This window comes from Aptenodytes forsteri, unplaced genomic scaffold (assembly GCF_000699145.1).
Source record: "Aptenodytes forsteri isolate BGI_AS27 unplaced genomic scaffold, ASM69914v1 Scaffold8, whole genome shotgun sequence".
In the NCBI taxonomy this organism is placed as follows: domain Eukaryota; kingdom Metazoa; phylum Chordata; class Aves; order Sphenisciformes; family Spheniscidae; genus Aptenodytes; species Aptenodytes forsteri.
In genome coordinates, this window is record NW_008796218.1 from 2,029,420 (window position 1) to 2,048,358 (window position 18,939).

The window sequence follows — 18,939 nt, forward strand, 5'->3', positions numbered from 1 at the left end:
AACTGGCCAAAGGGACATTCCATACCGTGTGACATCATGCTCAGCACATAAACTGGGGGAAAGCTGGCCGGGGGGGCCGCTGCTCGGGGGCTGGCTGGGCAATTGCATCGTGCATCACTTGCTTTGTATATTCTTTTTATTGTTGTTATTATTACTATTTTCCTTTATTTCAATTATTAAACTGTTTATCTCAACCCACGAGTTTTCTCACTTTTACCCTTCCGATTCTCTCCCCCATCCCATCGGGGGTGGAGGGAGAGTGAGCAAGCAGCTGTGTGGTGCTCAGTTGCCGGCTGAGGTTAAACCACAGCAAACATGCATTTATACAATTAATTAGAAATTAGCAGAATAATCAAATACTGAATGCAAAATGAATTCAGTTAGTAATAGCAAGCTAAAGGAAAATCTCTGTAAACCACATTTCAAAAAGATGGTTGTGGAATAAAGATAAGCTCTCTATTCCTCCCACTATACAAAGGTCACATACAACTTGTACTTTACAACAGATTTTATTTTCTGCATACAAGATGCATGTGCTTTACTGACCTTAACATTAGATATGTTTTCAAAGGCAAATACATACAAACTAGAAAAAAAACCTACTAGACCTTTCTGTTACTCCAAATATGTTCATTCCTCAGAAGGAGGAATATAAATATAAAAATATAAAGCAAAGATGTTTTAACTCCTAATTAAGGAAAGAAACGTAGCCTAATGGTTATAGCATGAACCTAAGAGTTGAGAGAACAGAGGTGTCACAGTACGACCTTCTGCAAGTCACCTTGAGGCTTAAGAATACTTGATGAATATAGTTCTGCATATTGGACACTTAGCTGTTATATGCAGTTGTGAAGTAGGTGAGATATTTTTTAGGATTTCGTGAAGTAGCTACTGCCAGTGAAATGCATTATTAGGCAACAGAGAACTGTCCTTGCAGACATAATGTGACCATACTAGATCAGAAAGATTATTAACTCCGGGTTAAATTGTCATCTTCAAAACATCAGTCTTGAATAACAAGCAATTTATAGCTGTATTTCCTAATTGCAAACCAATCCACAAACCGTATCTCAGTAAGAAACCCTCTGTTAATTCCCCTTGGCTCTGAACAGGTAATTAGGTACTTTGGCAGCACTCCTGTTTCCTTGGAGGGATAGCTCCAAGAATGCAGCACCCTCCGCCATTAGCCCTTCATGTCTTCCCCACCTGTTTGTTCAATGCAGGTGCATTTGCCTTGTACTTACCCACTTGACTGCAACTGCAGGTTGAGCAAAGATGATGATCTGTTCCCTTTTGCAACAAAGGGACTGTTAGCTTCTACTATGCAAAGTGTTCTGGGTATACTTATGAGAGTTTTTAATAACAGCAGCTAGAGTAAGTATCATAGTAGAACTACCCAGTTTTTCCTGCTTATGTAAAGATACTAAAGTCATCTGGAAAATACTGCTCTTACTGTGGGACAAATTACTCAGCTCCCATTTAGTAGTAAATTTTGCTGACTGTGACATATTCCAGAATGCAAGCTGCAGCGGGTTTTAGATAGAGATCAGTATGCAGGACAAATTAACCAAAGCCTGGACAGCTATAATAAACAAGAATCCTTATGTGGATTTGCTGACTGAGCAGCACCTTCCCAAACAGAACTGGCAACCATTCAACGTGCTACTGTTGTTGCGAAGAAACTTCTTACAGTTTGGCTTTTTTTAAGAATGGATTTTTATTGACTTTCCAGATGACATTATTAATCCACGTAAACAGGATTTTTACTTTGCACGTAATAGAAAGTGTAAACAGGAATTTGAGCATAGGTATATGCTCACTTCTTCAATGGTGACCCAGCACTCGCCTTCTAAAAAAAAGTCCTGTTGTTTTCAGTTTGCACTTCCATTCTGAACCATTTGTAGATACTCCTTGTATAGCTTTTCTTGGGTTTCATAAAGTTTCTTTAGCTTCTTAATTTGTCCTTTGCTGAGTTCTTTGCCTTCTGTATCATGGGTGGGAAATCCCTGAAATATTAAAACAAAAAAAAAGAATAAAGAGAAATTCTTGGACTGCTTTTGCTCCTTATGGAATCGTGCTTTAATAAGATAGGGGGATAATGTCATAATGTCAAGCTGTCAGGATGGGTTGCATCTTGGCTAATTTTAGTCACCTAGAAGTTTGACTACTAACTTTGACTATTTGTGTATGTTCCCTTCCAAGTTAATGAAGGAGCAAAGCGTGTATTTATTTTCTGTCCTGTACTAAGTAAGGGAAGCTTAGACAACTAACTTCTAGATGGTTATAGTTAAGAGAATAGTGACTAATCCCTGAACAGATGGTTGAGAGACCACTTTTAATCATACTACCACATTGGATCCAAGGCTTAAAGCAAAAGCAATAATAGATTTGTGTTCTCGATGGAGAAAGTATGATCAGAGTTTTTATGGACATTCTCCTTGGCTTGCAGGGGTATTTTCCAGTATTTACACTCTCCATTCTTACTTGCCCCCAGGGCCTGGGTTTACGCGAGTGAAGAGGACAGGCAGAAGCAGGATCAATGTCCCAGATCAAGCGCTGAAGAAACAGTGCTTTATGTTTTCCAAGTAACACCTTTTATCCTCAAGGGGAGCAATCAAGAGCAAAGTTATCCATACAGCCCCTTCAGAGATCCTTTTCCAGGAGCGAGCAAAACAGTGGGCAGAAGCAAAAAGGAAGCACAGGGCCTCTGTGAAAAACATCAGTTCTGGCAGAGTTGGGGAGTTTGTACTTGCAAGTGAATTCCTTGCCTTGCAACAGGGTAATAAATCATTGAACAAACATCATGCATGTTCCTACCCACAATATCTACAGGGAATTTTGCTCTGCAATGAGAGGGGTCAAAGGAAACCAATGTACAATGAAAATACTCTTGAAAAGATGGCTAACAGAGAACCTTGCTCCCCAATGCAATATGTATGTGCAATAAAATTAATATATCACCTTTTCTTTTTCTCCTTCCCTCTTCCCGCTACATTAATAGCACTGCCCTGGAAATTTTGGAACAAGATCAGCTATGTACACATACAATTGAGTATGTACAACTGGGGAAGGAAAACTACTCCCTATCTAAAGAAAAGTCTCTTACGTTTTCATCAAACATGGAATATTTGTCACGTTCTGATTTAAACATTTCATGTGGTGGAATCTTCATTTTTGCCAGTTTTGCTGCCTGTAATATAAAACGTGCATTAACTGCAATAGCATCACAGTTAGTTACTGACAACCTGTCACATATACAAAAGGAAAAGTAGACTATAATTTGCAAATCAAAGAGCATTTAATTCACAATTGTTTATCATGTGAAAATAAACTTTCAGTGAAGAACAACTCAGTAAGTCTTAGCTGTGCTTGTCGGGGGGGTGGGGGGGAATGTTTTTCCTGCTGACAAGCACAGGTTTGTATGCAGGTCACAGCAGGATCAGTATGCAAGTAATTGCACTGAAAACAAACTGAACTTTCACTTATCTGTAAACAAGCACATCTCAGAATCCTTTCCAAGTAATTTATGCCCAATGCAAGGGAATCACCTTTTGGAAAGAATGCAAAAAGCTACTTGGAATTTGTGGGTGATAAATGCTATTTATCTGGTTTTCTCTCTTTTTAGAGACTACATGGTGCTCTCTAAAAGTTTACTTCCTCTTTTAACCTAGGAACGCGTTTCCTGTACTGTTAGAGTCCTCAGCATGGCAAACAATCTTTTCTTCTTATGAGTTCATCTCCTCTGGCTGTCTACTCCTCATCCACAGCCTAAAATGTTTGAGATATCTCAATTCCAACTGTAGAGATAAAATGTGTTTTTACAAAACGCTACATTTCAGAGTTCAATCGTAGGGAACAGGTGGATTCTTAAAGAGAAAAAAAACCCTGTTTTCACACATACCTACAACACTGGAAAGGGAAGAAAATAATAAATGACACAAGCAAAATCTTCTCTAACAGGCATGTAAGATACTACTTTGGCAATTAAGGAAATAATACTGTCTATAGACTGAAATATGTGCTACAAGGTCTTCTAAAAAGCTTTTGCAGCCTTTAGTTATGTTTTCAAAGATGGCTTCTCTATAATAGGAGCTGAATATTCAAATCTGAACTGCAAGCCAAAGTTATTCTAAGCAGGAAATTGTAGATAAAAAAAAACCTAAATGGAGGCCCAGTTAAGGCCGGGCAGAGAGCCTGTGTTCTAATGTAATCTTTCCTGCACGTGACTATTGCTGCTAACACTTTTCTTCAAAACCAGATTAAAAGGATCTGAACACTTACTTCCTGCTCTTGTTTTTTCCTGGCTGCTTCTTCTTTCTTCCTTTTTTTCTCTTCTTCAATCTATGAAAGGCAATGTTAATGAGTAAAAGGTAACTAACTACTTCATTTGGTTGTTTTCTAAAAATCTGAGCCAGCTAGCTCCCCTGGATATCTAATTACAGAGAAAACTGGCAGTGTGACCTGCAGCAAAACCACCATGCTGTATAATTAGGATTGTTTGATATTTCCCACTGTACAACTTTGATTTCATTTGCTTTTATTCAAAGTTAAACCGGTTTTAACTGTTCAGAATGCATTTTGCATGCAAAGTGTATACATATGAAAGAATACCTACAAAGCCTGCAGAAGAAATGGTCCTGCCATTTCACAGGGAAAAATGTTTAAAGAACATATTTTGCTGATATTTTAAGCTCTTGCCTCAAACTGTGAAGACATTACAGTTTCTCAAGAAGCAGTTGTATCCCTTGATGTTCCTAGGGAAAAAACTATCCAAATTTAGCCAACTTACAAAACTTAAAAAAAAAAAAAAAAAAAAAAAATCTCATCTTGCACTTGCTTAGGAGGGACCTATCAGTTCTACAAGGGTTCTGTAAGTACTGAACATAATACTGTTTCCAGGGAAAATGTACTCTAGCTGCAGGTTCCACCCAGCAGCTATGTACAAACTGCCTTCAAATGCCTTTTTGATGAAAACATCTGAAATTGGCTGAAACTACATTTTACTTCTCCCTTTTCTAAAAAACAACTACATGGAAGAGAAACGTTGGAAAGTCTTCCAAACATTTCTAGTTATGATGGAATTTTATTATTTGTTAAAACTGAAGAAAGACATATGAAGTGTTACTTTCAAATGTTACAAAGTTAAATATTAATGCTAGGAAGTGCCAAAAAGAGGGTTTCTGTACAGACCTTGTGCATGTGAATTAGGATTCACAATCTTTATGTAGTAACATGTGAATTCTTGCCCCCACACCCTGAGTATCTCATTCATCCATACTACATTAATTAAGATTTAGCCAGTGCATTTTGTTCTCACGTATCGGATAAACACAGTCTAGTTCTATGGAAAATGTCAACCTCATTTGTACAGACAAAAGAAGTCAGAATAGCTTCTCATCAGAATTGTTCTTCCAGAGATATGACAGTACACATGCAATACTCAACATCCCTTAATTATATGTAGATTTTAAAAAACAAACAAACAAAAAACCTTAGAGGTATTCATTAGGTCCCATATAAAATTTTCAAGAAGCTACTGTTTCAAAAATTCTTTTCCTGAACACCACTCAAATTTTAGTATCAATTTTCTTACGTTATTTTCCTTGTTGCTAGTCTGTTAAGATTTTTCTTACAGGTTATCAAAGAAATGTAAAAGTATCCACAGCTTACACATTACTTTAAATTTAAAAAAATACAGAATGCTTAAAATAATAACCTTTTTCTTTTCTTCTCTTTCTTTCAATAACGTGTCCTTATCCACTAATTTAACCACAGTTGGAAGTCCTAAAGAAGCAAAAACAGATGAATGAGTTTCCAATGCTTGAATAGTCAGATAAATGCATTTACCCTATGATAACTGTTTTCTTTTTGCAAGCTGAATGCAAGTACAGCTGAGTTAACTACTCTAAAGTGACTAAGAAATTAGGTGCTATACCAAAAGATTGCAATGTACGTTTTTATATTCTATACATATATTCCAATATACAGTTCTGTAATATATATTCATTAATCAGAAATATGATAGCTTTGCAGTCCTTAAGTTTGTTGCATTATTCCAGGTTAGTCTTGACAGGTTGTTTTCCACTTCTTATGAAAATAGTAAGATTATAAAAACAGCTACCTACAAAGTTGCAACACATAATTGGGTACCTTCATGATCTTCAAATCGAACACCAAGTTCAGGAAGGATGTCATCTCGAAGAGCATCACTCAACAATATGATAGCTTTGCAGTCCTTAAGTTTGTTGCATTATTCCAGGTTAGTCTTGACAGGTTGTTTTCCACTTCTTATGAAAATAGTAAGATTATAAAAACAGCTACCTACAAAGTTGCAACACATAATTGGGTACCTTCATGATCTTCAAATCGAACACCAAGTTCAGGAAGGATGTCATCTCGAAGAGCATCACTCAACTGCAGCACTTCAGTTACTACAGAGCATGAAAAATACTTTTAGTGAAGTAAGATTTGGTGAAACTGTACTTCTATCCTGCTACATAGTTATTTAAATGCAATTAAGAAATTGCCACTCTCTCACACAGGGCAGAGAAAGGTCTTTTGTTTAAGTAAGTTCTGCCTTCTTTCAACTACACAGAGAAGCATGTTTCTTTGCAGGGACTTGAAATTCATAAATTTCTCCCAAGATACCCTCATTGTTCCTGAAGGGGAACAGAAACAAAATCCAAGGCAATTCAGGAATGATGCAACAATTCTGCCAGGGTATAGTGGAAGGGTATATGACTCAGGAAGATCCTAATTGTTGCTGTAAGATTTCCCATACGGTTAAGAACCCTATTTTAGAAAAATCATAAATTAACATATCCTGTGATACATCTAACAGTGCCTTTGAAGGCCTATGATCTTGTTGTTTTTATAACTACACATACATTTATCAGAGCAACTGTTTCTACAGATAGTTACCTTTATCACCTAGTCTGACCAAGCCAGTTTTTTCAAGCAAGCCAGTTAGTTGCAGCAGAACAGAGAATTTTGATTTGGCTTTCTGGATGGTGATCAGGACACCATGACTAATATTTTTTTTTCCTTGCAAACTTATCAAAAAGGCTTTGATGACTGCAAATGGTTAAGGACTCAAGATTTAGCTGAAATAGATGCTATCAAGTCTTCAGAGGAAAATAAATCTTCATACAAGATGTTTACTTGGATGAGAAATTGCATTCAGCCGAGAAGCAGCAGAACAGTTAAGGGGAACTAAATGCATCAAGAAGACCCAGTATGTTGTTGTTGTGAACTTAATTCAGTGGCATTTTTTATAGTCTTGTATTTATGAGGAAACGCGTACCGAGTGTGACAAGATAGATACTTGGGTTAGATGATACCATGTGCTTATAATAAGCAAGTGTTCTCCCTTTCTGCAACTCTCAGCTTATTAAACGTAAGAAGTACTAGGGGTCTCAAAGGTACTAATTCTGGCAGTAGAAGCTACCATCCAGACACCGTACTAAACACTGCACATATCAGTAGATACAAGTACCACCCCTGAGCCTTCATCTCTTCCGTAATTCTCAGAGCCTCAGAGAGCTGAACAGTGAACAGAGCACTGACTACCCTAATCCCATAAAAAGGAACAGCCACCCTATTTCATTGCATGGTAGTGTTCTGCGACTCTCTCTTTGTATAGGAAACTGCATTTTATAGAAGCTCTTTTGTCTGCCGTGAACTAAGTCGTTATTTTTCTTGATCCAGAGCAGTTATACAGTGAACCACATTTATGAATTTCAAGTCCCTGCAAAGAAACATGTTTGATGCAACTCTAAAGAAGCCATTAAGATAAACAAGGGATAAGATTACCTCATTGGCTGTTAACACTAAAAGGTGTTGACTCTAACCTAGGCAAAGGAATTATACTTGTCATATCAAGAATGTACCAGATACACCTACTGCTTATTCAATAAAACAGCGTCTGCTCAGTTATAAATATTTACTTATCTGAAATAATGAATAATTGAAAGTTTAAGAAGAAGTAGTCCATCAAGGTAGAGAATAATGAGAAATGTATAACAAAATGTATTATTTATGAAAGGACACATCCTTTGCTCAATCCTCTGTCACCAGAGGAGTCAGCACCGTGCTTCTTAGGGCTGAAATGTGCCTGTTCTTTGCATGTGGTACCTCCAGAGAAAAGATGTTTAGGGATTGGGTAGGGGGTTGTTTATGGGCTGCCCCAAGGTATAAACCTTTATCCTCACTGTGGACAGCGATCAGGAAACCAGCGGGATAGTACCTTATCACCAGTGCCCATGAACACCCTGGCAGCAAGGCACTCCTTGAGCCTGTGACTATTTCCCAGACCTCTTTTCTGTGAATTTCAAGCCAGAGTCTCGGATGTGAAACTGATGTTGTGCTGTTGTGAATGGGTACACTGTGATGGGGAGGAAAAGGAGGAGCTTAAAAAGCATCTTGAGAATACTGAATGTTAAGACTGGCAGCAAAAGACAAGAGCAGGCACGGTTACAATGAACAAGTTTGTCCCAATTCTGGTCAACTCATGATACATTAGGAAGAGGGCAGAGGGTTTCCCACTCTGTCCTAGAAGCAGCTTAGAGCAAGATACCACATGGCACCAGCACCCATGGCAGGAAATGTAGATACAGGCAGAGTTCAGTCACGGACACCTTTACCACAGGCTAGTCAATTTAAGCAGATGTCCTGAGGTAAGTAACCAACAACCACTGAAGAGACTTGCTCCTTTTGAACATCTGAATAACAATTCATTACTAATGAGAATTCTTCCCAAGCATCAGGGGCTGCACTAGACCACAGATCTGCCCCACTGTGCATCCTTGCAGAGACAACTATTTGCAGTTGGGGTCTTTGCAGTTGGTCAAGTACTCAAGTAAAATGTCAGCATGCACAATATAGAGATGCACAATATAGAGGTGCTCTGACCAACCAATCATTGATGTCTTTTGCAGAGGTTTTCTGCATTTCTTTCCCTTGTACAGCTAGCACAGTGCTTTCCTTTTTCTGTTTACCATCATTGCTAGATATGTTCACAAATTAAGTCAAGACTCAACTCCAAATGATCAGTGCAGGTCTCCAGTTTGCATACTAATAAGCTTATAAAATAGAGAATTAATTTTATTAATATGTTTGAATGTTAGCCATTCTGGATGATGGTAAAGTTTTTGTAGATTATATACATTTTGATTCTTACCAAAAAACAAAGTTTTACAAATGGCTATTCTGTGAAATGTTTTGTAAATATAGATACATTTTTTAAAGTTATATGTATATGGATGGGGACATTTGTATTACTCTGCAGGTTTTACAGAAGCAGCATACTTTTTATTTAACTTCTAAGAATACTTAAAGCAATATGGATCACGTTAATTAATATTTAACACCATCCTGCCAGCATCGAGCTATGATGGGGAAACTCCCTTCACTTACAACCATGTAGAAGCAATATCCCCAGCCATTAATCAGAACAACTTTTACAGTGATTTAACACTTCCTGCAAGCAAGAATTTAATGGGTACAGGGAAACAAATCAGTAGCATGTCAGTGCAGGTTCTGCCAACCACCACTTAGCTTCCATATATCAAATAGTTTAATGAAAGGTGCCTCCCTGGTCAAACTGCAGAGTGCTCTGTTCCCCAACCAAATAGCAACTAGATCTAGCTTTATTCTTACTGCCCAATTTATTTCAGGCAAAAAATCAATACCTTCCAAGTAAGATACTCAAGTGCCAGTAAGCAGTCCAGCGCTAACTATGTTCTAAAAATGATATACAAGAAGCCCCATGATATTTAAACCTTACCACTGTTAAGAGTGAGGATCAGTTTAGCTCAACCATCTGAAAGCAAGGGAAAAAAAAGCCTCGTACAAAATGAGTATTTACGTTAAATATTGAAAGACCAAAGGTCACATTTTTGGCTGAGGATATACACACAAACTTCTTGAATTAATTCACATTACAGAAAATATTTGCTGTTGGAACTAATAAGCCTATTTCTCAGCATCAGTTAGGCCTATAGGAGTTTGACAGTAATAGCTGAGTAGTCACATTAACAAATAGAGTTTTGTGCTTTTAAGGTAAACTTATTAGCCCTTAGAAGAACTCAAAACAGTAGCAGAATTGGGGTTCAGATTCTTTGCCAGCTGAATAGGTTATCAACCAGACAGTACAAGTAATTTTATATTTCTGTGTAATATATGGGTTATTTATATATGTTTTATATATTAAAAATGCCCTATTTTGCCTTCAAGTACAAATCTCAGTGTAAAAAAGTTTTAAGAAAACAAGAATCAAATACATATTGAAGACATGTAAAATTCCACAGGGAACAGCAGAAAATAGTAAGAGCTCCATTAGGAACTAATCAACCAATAAAATCAAAGAGGGCTTAATGGAACACCCTTTTTAACGCTACATAGTTCTGCTGCCAACACACACAGCATGATCAAAGCTTTTCAGAGGGGAAAAAACATGCGCCCAGAACAACTTCTAGCAAACTCCCAAATGAATTCTCCAAAGAGAGCACTCAATTACCATCAGGGGATTCCAACTATGCTAACAACTATACAATTCCAACTACGCTAACAAATAAGAACAAACATCTCAGGCTATTTAAACACAGACAGTATCATTGTGTAGCAATCTACACTTTTAAGAGAATGCAAGCTCCCTGGTGGAAGAGATCATGGGTACTTTCATATCTAGAAAGCAGGGAGTGCCCTAATCTAGAAAAACAACAGCTAGTCCTCATCATTCCAGAACTTTTAGATTCTTTAGGAAATTTAAAGAAAATTAGTTTAGCAGCCTGTAAAAGATTCCCAAATTAAAAAGACATGTAGCAGAGATGCAAATATTCAAACTAGCTCTGATTTAAAGATGCCTTAATTTTATTCTCTAAGCAAAGAGAGGCGGCATAAGCTGGCTCACCCCCCCAGTTTGATTCCTACGACTTCTGAGTCTCACGTGCAACAATACAGGAAAAAGTGAACTCTCACCTTTCTTCTCTCTGGCAATCTGTCGCACTCCTTCTCTGAACTCAGAAAGAACTTGTAGGTATGGCATCACTGTAGATTCAATCTGCAGGATAATTATTTCTACAGTTAGCTAATCATCATTTAGATATACAACATGTCCTTACCCACTTCATATTTATGTGCTGTTGGATGGAACTTGACCCTCAGGGCAGATCTGTATCAATAAAAATTGTCATTGCTCAATTGATGTCAAAGGATACACAATAATTTGCATTAGCTGTCAATTTTCTTTTTGTGCAGATAAAATCAACTTGTGAAGTTCTGCCTCTTCCCATTCCTTTTTCGTCTCCTTCCAGTTACAGATATATCAGGGTTATGCTACAGTCCAGCTAACTATAATGCAGTATGGGGATAAAAACAGCACCCAGACGAATTTGCCCCTTCATGTTCTGTGTTGTCTTACTTAGGTCCAACTGCTTGTCAGATGTAATACCAGGTGAAACTGATGTTAGGACTTATTTTCATTAGAACATAGATCTGTTCCTCAGATGTTGGCTTATGCTAATTGTATTTATTTCCAATACAGTGCAGTTGTCTGTATTCCTCACACAACTCCCTCCCCCACAAAAAGTGAGGAGAGATTACTGTTGAATTATTTCAGGTGTAAGTAAATGCTGGTCATGAAAGCTCAAAGAAAAAGTCCTGAGAATCCTGCTCTCAATGGTAGTGAATAGCAACAGCAAGCAGTTAGTGAACAATTACAAAAACAACTGCAGATCACCACTGTCTGCCAACACTTCTCTGGAATCCCAAGAGGAGAAGCCAGGCACCCAGGGGACTGCTTAAATTAAAAGTTTCATTACTTTGGAGGGTGGGGAAGAGAGAGAAAAAAATGCACACTATTGTTTCCCCTACAGTTTCCACGTGGCTTTCCCATCTGTTAAATCTCCATGACAAATTTCTGTGCAATTAATAGACAAGATAGTCTGTTATGCTCTAAAAGTGCCCATACGAAAGGAGCCGAGGGGCTTCGTTAAAACTTTTCACAAATGTGAATACTATGCAATCAGCTTCACAACTGGAACCATTGCTGACAAGTTTGGCAGAAAGAACAGACTCTGGAAAATGAGCAACAGTCACATCTCCACTACCCCCTCTACACTGAAACTAGCTCAACATGCAAATGAGGTGGTGTCAGGAAAGCATGCACTGTCACTACTTTATCAGTCATTTAAAGATGAAAGATTTTTATTTCCAGAATAACTAACTTGACAGCAACACTTAATCCATTTGGAAAATATGACTATGGAACCTGAGGTTTTCTGACTTCAAATCTCTTCTACCCCCTTTCAAGTAAATTACTGAACCACAGTAATTAAGCTAGTTGTTCTTTCAGAGCTTTTGAAAAGGATTATGCCTTTTTTGGAGATAATGACTCTATTGATTCCTTCATATCCAATTTAGACAAAGAAACAATAGGCCTGATCCACAGCCTTCTGTAATTAATGAGTTTTCCAACCTTGAATATTCACCTGTTAATTTTTGCTAAGAAAAAGAAGTATCTGCATGGAAGATTGAAAGAGGGTATAATATTAAATGAAACAGCCAAAACATTTGTGATATTATGCATCTTTATATTATAATGCTTAAAACCAGTAATGTCCTAGGTGATAAAAACAGAAGTTTCTTCTGTGTAACAGGTGTTAGCACAAGATTCTTCTGACAAGTGTGCTAACAGGTGTTAGCACAGGATTCTTTCTGCACAAGATTCTTCTGACTCTACTATCCTGGGCAATGTTACTTTAAAGGAGTGAAAGGGCTTAGCTACTTGTTCCAAGCTATTGCCAGTCCTTCCATAAAGCATATCTGTTGTAAACACTACCTGAATGAAGTGCTAAATATGAATTTAATTTTCATTTTCCCTAAAAAGGTAAGTGTTAAGGTGCTGCCTTTCTTCTGAAATTCAGAATAATTCTGAGCTACCTTAAAATTCACTGTTGATGGGTTATGGTATGGAATACTGAGCATCTTCCTTATTATCCTTGTTATATCATTACTGGAGATTTCCACAGCACAGTAATGTAAGCATTTGCATGGGCAATTATCAGATGAGTGTTCATTCACATTCTTCAACCACAAGCAAGCTTTCCTCTTCCTTTGATGAATAAAATGTTTAGCTTTTTTGTTACACCACAAATGTTTTAATTATTTCTTCTAAGGAGGAACAGAAAAAACATTTTTCTGCATTCAAAGGTGTGACCATACTTGAAAAACAGCACTGATTTGTCCATGTCAAATTTTTCGCATGAACAAAGAGAGCAAAACTGGTAGCTTTCATATGGAGTTATTTCTCCTGCCTGCATCACGAAACATTACTGTTATTACAGGGCCCATCAGCACTTTCATCAGGTATCTCCCAAGTATTTCCAGAAAAATTCTGCATCACAGTGGAACTGCTGGGTGACCAAAGCAAAACAGCCTTCAAAAGCCAGATAAAAACTGTGGGTACAAATGAGATCAGAAAAAGATTGAAATGCAGATAAAACTCCAGCTGCCTCCAGGCTAGTTTTTGGTGTACCACAAGGAAGTTTAATCAGTATAATTATATTTTTGAAACTACTTAACATACAAATACTTGTAATGAGTCTTTAGACTGTAGCATGTGCTATCTGTAGTTAACATGCAGTTTCTTAAACAGACTCATCATTCAGAAGACAAGATAATTCTTTTTCTGGTTGCTACACAATTTGTCTGTCATTAAGTCAAACAAACGTATTTAAAAACCCCAACTCTCATAAAAGAAAAATCCTGCTTCCTAAGCCAACTAATTACTTCAGATTCACATGTTAAAAGTGGAAAGGATGTAATTCGGCTACATATCAGTCATGTAATCGCTTTATCTAACCTAAGCTTTCAAAGGACACAGAGCAATGTTGTATAGTGTACTTTGTCCTTCACTTACATTTATGTTTTGACTATTCCCTCCAACAGGAAAACCAATTGCGTCATCACTTTCTATGGCACCAAAAATCTGGTTAATGGGAAAAAAAACAAAAGAAAAAAGAAAAAAGAAAAGAAAAGATTGTATACATCAAGTCACAGGTACGTGAAAACTAAGCAAAAATCACATGTACTAGTGTTTTGAAGCCATGTAGTTCTCATTTAACCCGCAATTAACTGCTCCAGTAAGAAGATGTTTTGGGTTTTAATTGATAAAGCATACTAAGCATTGGCTTTCAGATTTAGCTTTAAAGCTGTCAGATTTGACATTCTGACTTCGTATTTTTTCTACTGTCTAATTTCCCTTGCATGTGTTAGGGGCTCTCCACTATTTAACAAAACATTAGCTGAAATTATAATGTAACATAAAGGACTCCAAATTGTTCCTGCTGCAGCACACACTGCAATTTGGGGTTGTTTTGGTTGGGGTGTGTATAGAAGATCTGTAGTTTCCTACAAAATTTAAACAAAGACTGTACAGAACCCTACATACTTGAAAAATACAACAGTTATAATTGCACAGTGCAATAGCAATGTTACTACTTGCTATTACATACCTTTAGCATTTGAGTGAGATAGGAACTGATGTTTTCTAAAAGAAGTCTGTTTGGCATTTGTCTGGAAGATTTCTTTGCAGCAATATAGGAGTTACTCTGACTGACTAAGGAACGCATTTCTTCTAAGACAGAGCGAGTGTCAATATTGTCACACAGTGCTTCATGAATTGCTGCCTTCTTGTCGTAAAAACTAAGAAGAAAAGAATTTTTTTTACTATTGATGTCAAAAGTATCTGCAACCAACTCTGAAGAACTTCTGTTAGAAGAGTAAGGGGACCTAAAAGTGAGATAATCTTTTGTTGGTCATAGTTTATATTTAACGGAAAAACTGATGAGACAGAAAAAGGCATCACGATGCTGCTGTTTTGCTGCTATGGACAAAGGCAGGCAGGATAATCTAATTGGCAACAACTATCCAAACAAATTACATCTAACACTTTTTCAGCAACTGACCTTTTCATACCAGTTTTTAAAAGCAGGATAAATTGCTTATTTAGTACCTTCTTGTGCTTACTTTTCTTTTTTTTTTTTTTTAACAGTATTGCTCTCATATCCCCACGTACCAGCCAAGTACTCTGTTTAGTATCTTTCCAGTGAGGAGCACCAATTTGGAAGTTAACTTACCACAAAGTGAAGTGTTATGAAGCTGTTACAAGCAGATACAAGGAATAAATTCATGTAAGCCTTTAATGTTCATGAATAGGCATAATAAGTAATACAGTATATTAAGTACCATTTCATCACACAAGGGGTACTACTGTTTCAAACAACATACTTTTTCCAGAGAAAAGAGAATGAGAAGTGGTAGAGAAAGAAGACAAAAAGCAAATATCCATGAAGCATATCTTCTGTCCCTCCCACTCCTTTGTCCCTTCCCTTTGACCTGTCTATTACTTACTCTCTTCCCCCTTTTTTTAAAAAAGGGTTATCTCTACCAACCTCAAGTTGAAGATGAAATTTTCAGAGGACACCACCAAACAGAAGCATCTGCACTTGGTCCTTCAATAGTCAACATCTCTGTCCACAACAGTGAACTGAACTAGGAATAATTTTAGTACTGCAACATAAGATGCTTCTATTTTAAATTTCACTCTTATTAGAAGTCATATAGGAAGCTGTTCGTATTACAAACAGTAATGTAGTTTTGTCACAAAAGTGAAAGACTGCAACACTGATATCACTGTCTCTCTCAATAACATATTTTCAAACATTGGCACTCTGATCTTTTGTGCTTTTAGTCAGGTCATTTAACTTCTGTTTGTCTCAGTTTGCTCACTGCACTTTGAAATGTGTAAAATACTATTTTTCCAGTTGTAACCACTGTCACTTCTCAGATAGAAGGACAGCATTTCAAGTAGTGAAGAAAAAGACAGCTATCTAACAAAAAAGTTCTCTCCCTTTGCAAACAGGGCAATGAGGCATGCCAGTGTACTTAACATAAACGAAAGGGAAATTAACAATTCCATCTATACGTCACAAAGCTGTTGCAAGATAAAATTCACTAGCTTGTATAGAGTTGGGGTACTCAGTGGAAATGTTACAGACAAAAATATCGCTATATACACAGTAAGTCATTTTGCAAGGAGAAAAAATGTCGCTACACAATGGCTATTCACAGAGAAGTAGGAATGCTCCACTCACTTTTTGTTCAGCTCTGCTTCCTGATTTTCCCATTTCTGAAACTGGCCTGTCACATCAATGGGAGCTCGAAGAATATCCTTCACATTTAAAAAGAACTCCTATAAAAGAATATAGCTAAAAATCAGTTTAAATTAGACACAACCAATATTTACTATGAAAAGGCATTATTTCTTAATTACCCTCTTAAAGTTTATGGTTTCAACACCGTTTCAGCCAGGATCTACTAAATGTCTGTTAAAACAAGGTAAGCCACACATTTTGCGTAACTCTGTAAATCACAGTTGGACTGTAATTCAGTTCTATCTCTTGGCTCTGCCACTGCATGATACACTATGATACTCTAACACCAAGCTGCTCAAATACAATACCATTTTAAAAAAGTTTAGGCAAGAGTTCTTATGGCAGATTTTTAAGTGTGTTGCTAGCAATGGAAGCTGAAGAATAAAAATGGCTTTATAGTGAGGGCCTATTTTGTGTGGGTATCCAGCTTGGTGAAAAGTCATTTTCACTTATTCTGTGGCCCAAACCAAACATTTTACATAAAAAGCAGAATAGCTTCAGCTGGAGAGACCAAGATCAACGATCTCAAAATGCTGTACAGCCTCCTTGTGGGAAACGTGGGTTTAAATCGCAGCTCCAAACTAAGCAGGGAAAGGAACTGTGCCTGACCCCCCACGTATGCCCGCAAGGCATGAAGGCAAATGCTTGATGTATGTGGTGAGGAGACAAGGTAGGAATGATACTCCCTCTTGCCCTTTGGCTATATTTGTGTAAAGTCTGATCTGGTAGACATGTTATGAGAGTGTCTGTTGGGCTGAGTCCTATAAGCAAGCTGAACTGAGAAACTAATCTTGCGTCTAAGTGCCAAGCTGCTCAGAGATGTCAAAACTTGGAGAGAGCACCCAGCTGCAAGGAAATGTAGCTGTCTGTGGAATTTGCATGACTTGAATGTTCAACGGTAGCTAAACAAATATAGGCCCTCGCTATAAAGCCACCCACCTGTGACATCCCACCTGATGAATTCAGAAGGCAAACTCAGTCTGTGGATATGGCCTATAAATCCTTGGGTTCTATTCCTTGAAACACATATGTCACACAAAGCTTAGAGAGCCGGAGGAGGAACAGAAAGCTTACTTACATTCATAAACTTCTCATACTGAATAGCTGACTCCATGGTATTATTTGAATAATCCAGTGTATCCTTCCACGAGTGCATGAGGAAAGCCAACCGTAACTGCCGTGCTATTAGGAGTTTCAAAATAAAAAAAGGAAAATAATCATAATCTAAAGCATTTTTATGGCCTCCAATACTGCAGTGGCTAAGAACATAATTTTTAATATTCTTACTATCAATACATCTACCAAAAAACCAAGAACACTATTATCCATACAGATAATACTGACAAGGAACAGAAGAACAAGGAAGCTGTTCTAAAGTTAGTGAAGAAGAAAGACACCTGAAGTTAGCCATTTTTGGAAACTCCATTATGTGCCTGAATAACAAAATTACCACAGTCACCACTCAAAGTACATCAAAAGCATTCAAATTCCAAAGTAATCTTTACCTGTATGTTTCTTCAGTGCATCTTTTATGGTAATGAAATTCTTCAAAGATTTGGACATTTTACAGCCAGCAATTGTTAAGTGGCCAGTATGCAGAAAATACCGAACCCAGTGATCATTTTCAAAGTATGCCTGCAGCAAAAACAAAAATCCCCAAAGACCCAACACTGTTTACACACATACCATGAAGTAGGATAATTTAAGAATAAAATCCCAAGAACAAAAAGTTATGCTTATACAAAACACACAGAAAGTTTTAAAAATTAATTGATGGATTTGTGCAAGTTGCAGTAAAAGCAAACCGTGTCGCTTTTTCACTGCAGAAACTGAAGGCCAGTTCATTCACCTCAGACTGTGCCAGTTCATTGTCATGGTGGGGAAATCGGAGATCAAACCCTCCTCCATGAATATCCATCGTCTCTCCTAGAATGGATCCAGCCATCGCGGAACATTCAATGTGCCAGCCTGGACGACCCTGTTAAGAAAAAGACATTACTTGGCTACTAGTTAATTGTCTTCCTCTCCTGCCTATGTATCATTGCCTCATTGGTCTGCCCCTAACCAGTTACACACCTGAGGAAATGAGATACAGTGTTACCAAGAAAAAAAAATTCTCAGTCTCAGCTTCATAAAAGTATACTGTTGGATCTAAAGATCAAACATGGCATATACATCTATGATGCTTTGATTATCCTGCTTATTATTCTCTTTAAAATTACATTAATATTTTTGATCACAAGAAAAAAAAAAGGATATAGAAATTACTGCAGATAAAGCCTAGAGATAAATAGGACAAATGACCAGTAACAGTTGTCATGAGCCTGCATGCAGACTTCTGTTTAAAAAGTATCAGACAGATTGATACACACTCTAAATTTTTAAATGAACATAGCAACAGAATCTACGATTGAATACAAGATCTCCATAATCTATACGTTATTAATATGAGGTGAGGCAAAGTATTTGTGTAACGTGCTATTTAATAAGGTGTAGAAGATCTAAATCCTGATTATGATGTCCTTACCTTTCCCCATGGAGAGTCCCATGAGGGCTCTCCCGGCTTGGAGGATTTCCACAAAGCAAAATCATTTGGAGAATGCTTCTCACTTAAGCGATCAGCTGAGATGCTCAGGTCACCTTTCAAAAGAGAAAATGTAAATATATACATTTTATTTAAATACAAGCATTTTTGGTTTTTTGGCCTCGCTGTACCTCACATCTA

General features: G+C 37.3%; 1 protein-coding gene across 1 annotated transcript in view; it reads right to left on the bottom strand.

Moving 5' to 3' along the window:
- Positions 1-366: 366 nt before the first annotated feature.
- The window catches only part of CARS (cysteinyl-tRNA synthetase), a 33,113-nt gene continuing 14,540 nt past the window's right edge, over positions 367-18,939 (bottom strand). Inside the window, 13 exon segments of the mRNA XM_019474540.1 lie at positions 367-2,006; positions 3,107-3,190; positions 4,282-4,341; positions 5,717-5,784; positions 6,351-6,431; positions 10,978-11,059; positions 13,919-13,987; positions 14,514-14,703; positions 16,155-16,252; positions 17,293-17,396; positions 17,720-17,849; positions 18,064-18,192; positions 18,742-18,854. Coding sequence (XP_019330085.1) covers positions 1,872-2,006; positions 3,107-3,190; positions 4,282-4,341; positions 5,717-5,784; positions 6,351-6,431; positions 10,978-11,059; positions 13,919-13,987; positions 14,514-14,703; positions 16,155-16,252; positions 17,293-17,396; positions 17,720-17,849; positions 18,064-18,192; positions 18,742-18,854 — 1,343 coding nt within the window. The 3' untranslated portion in view covers positions 367-1,871.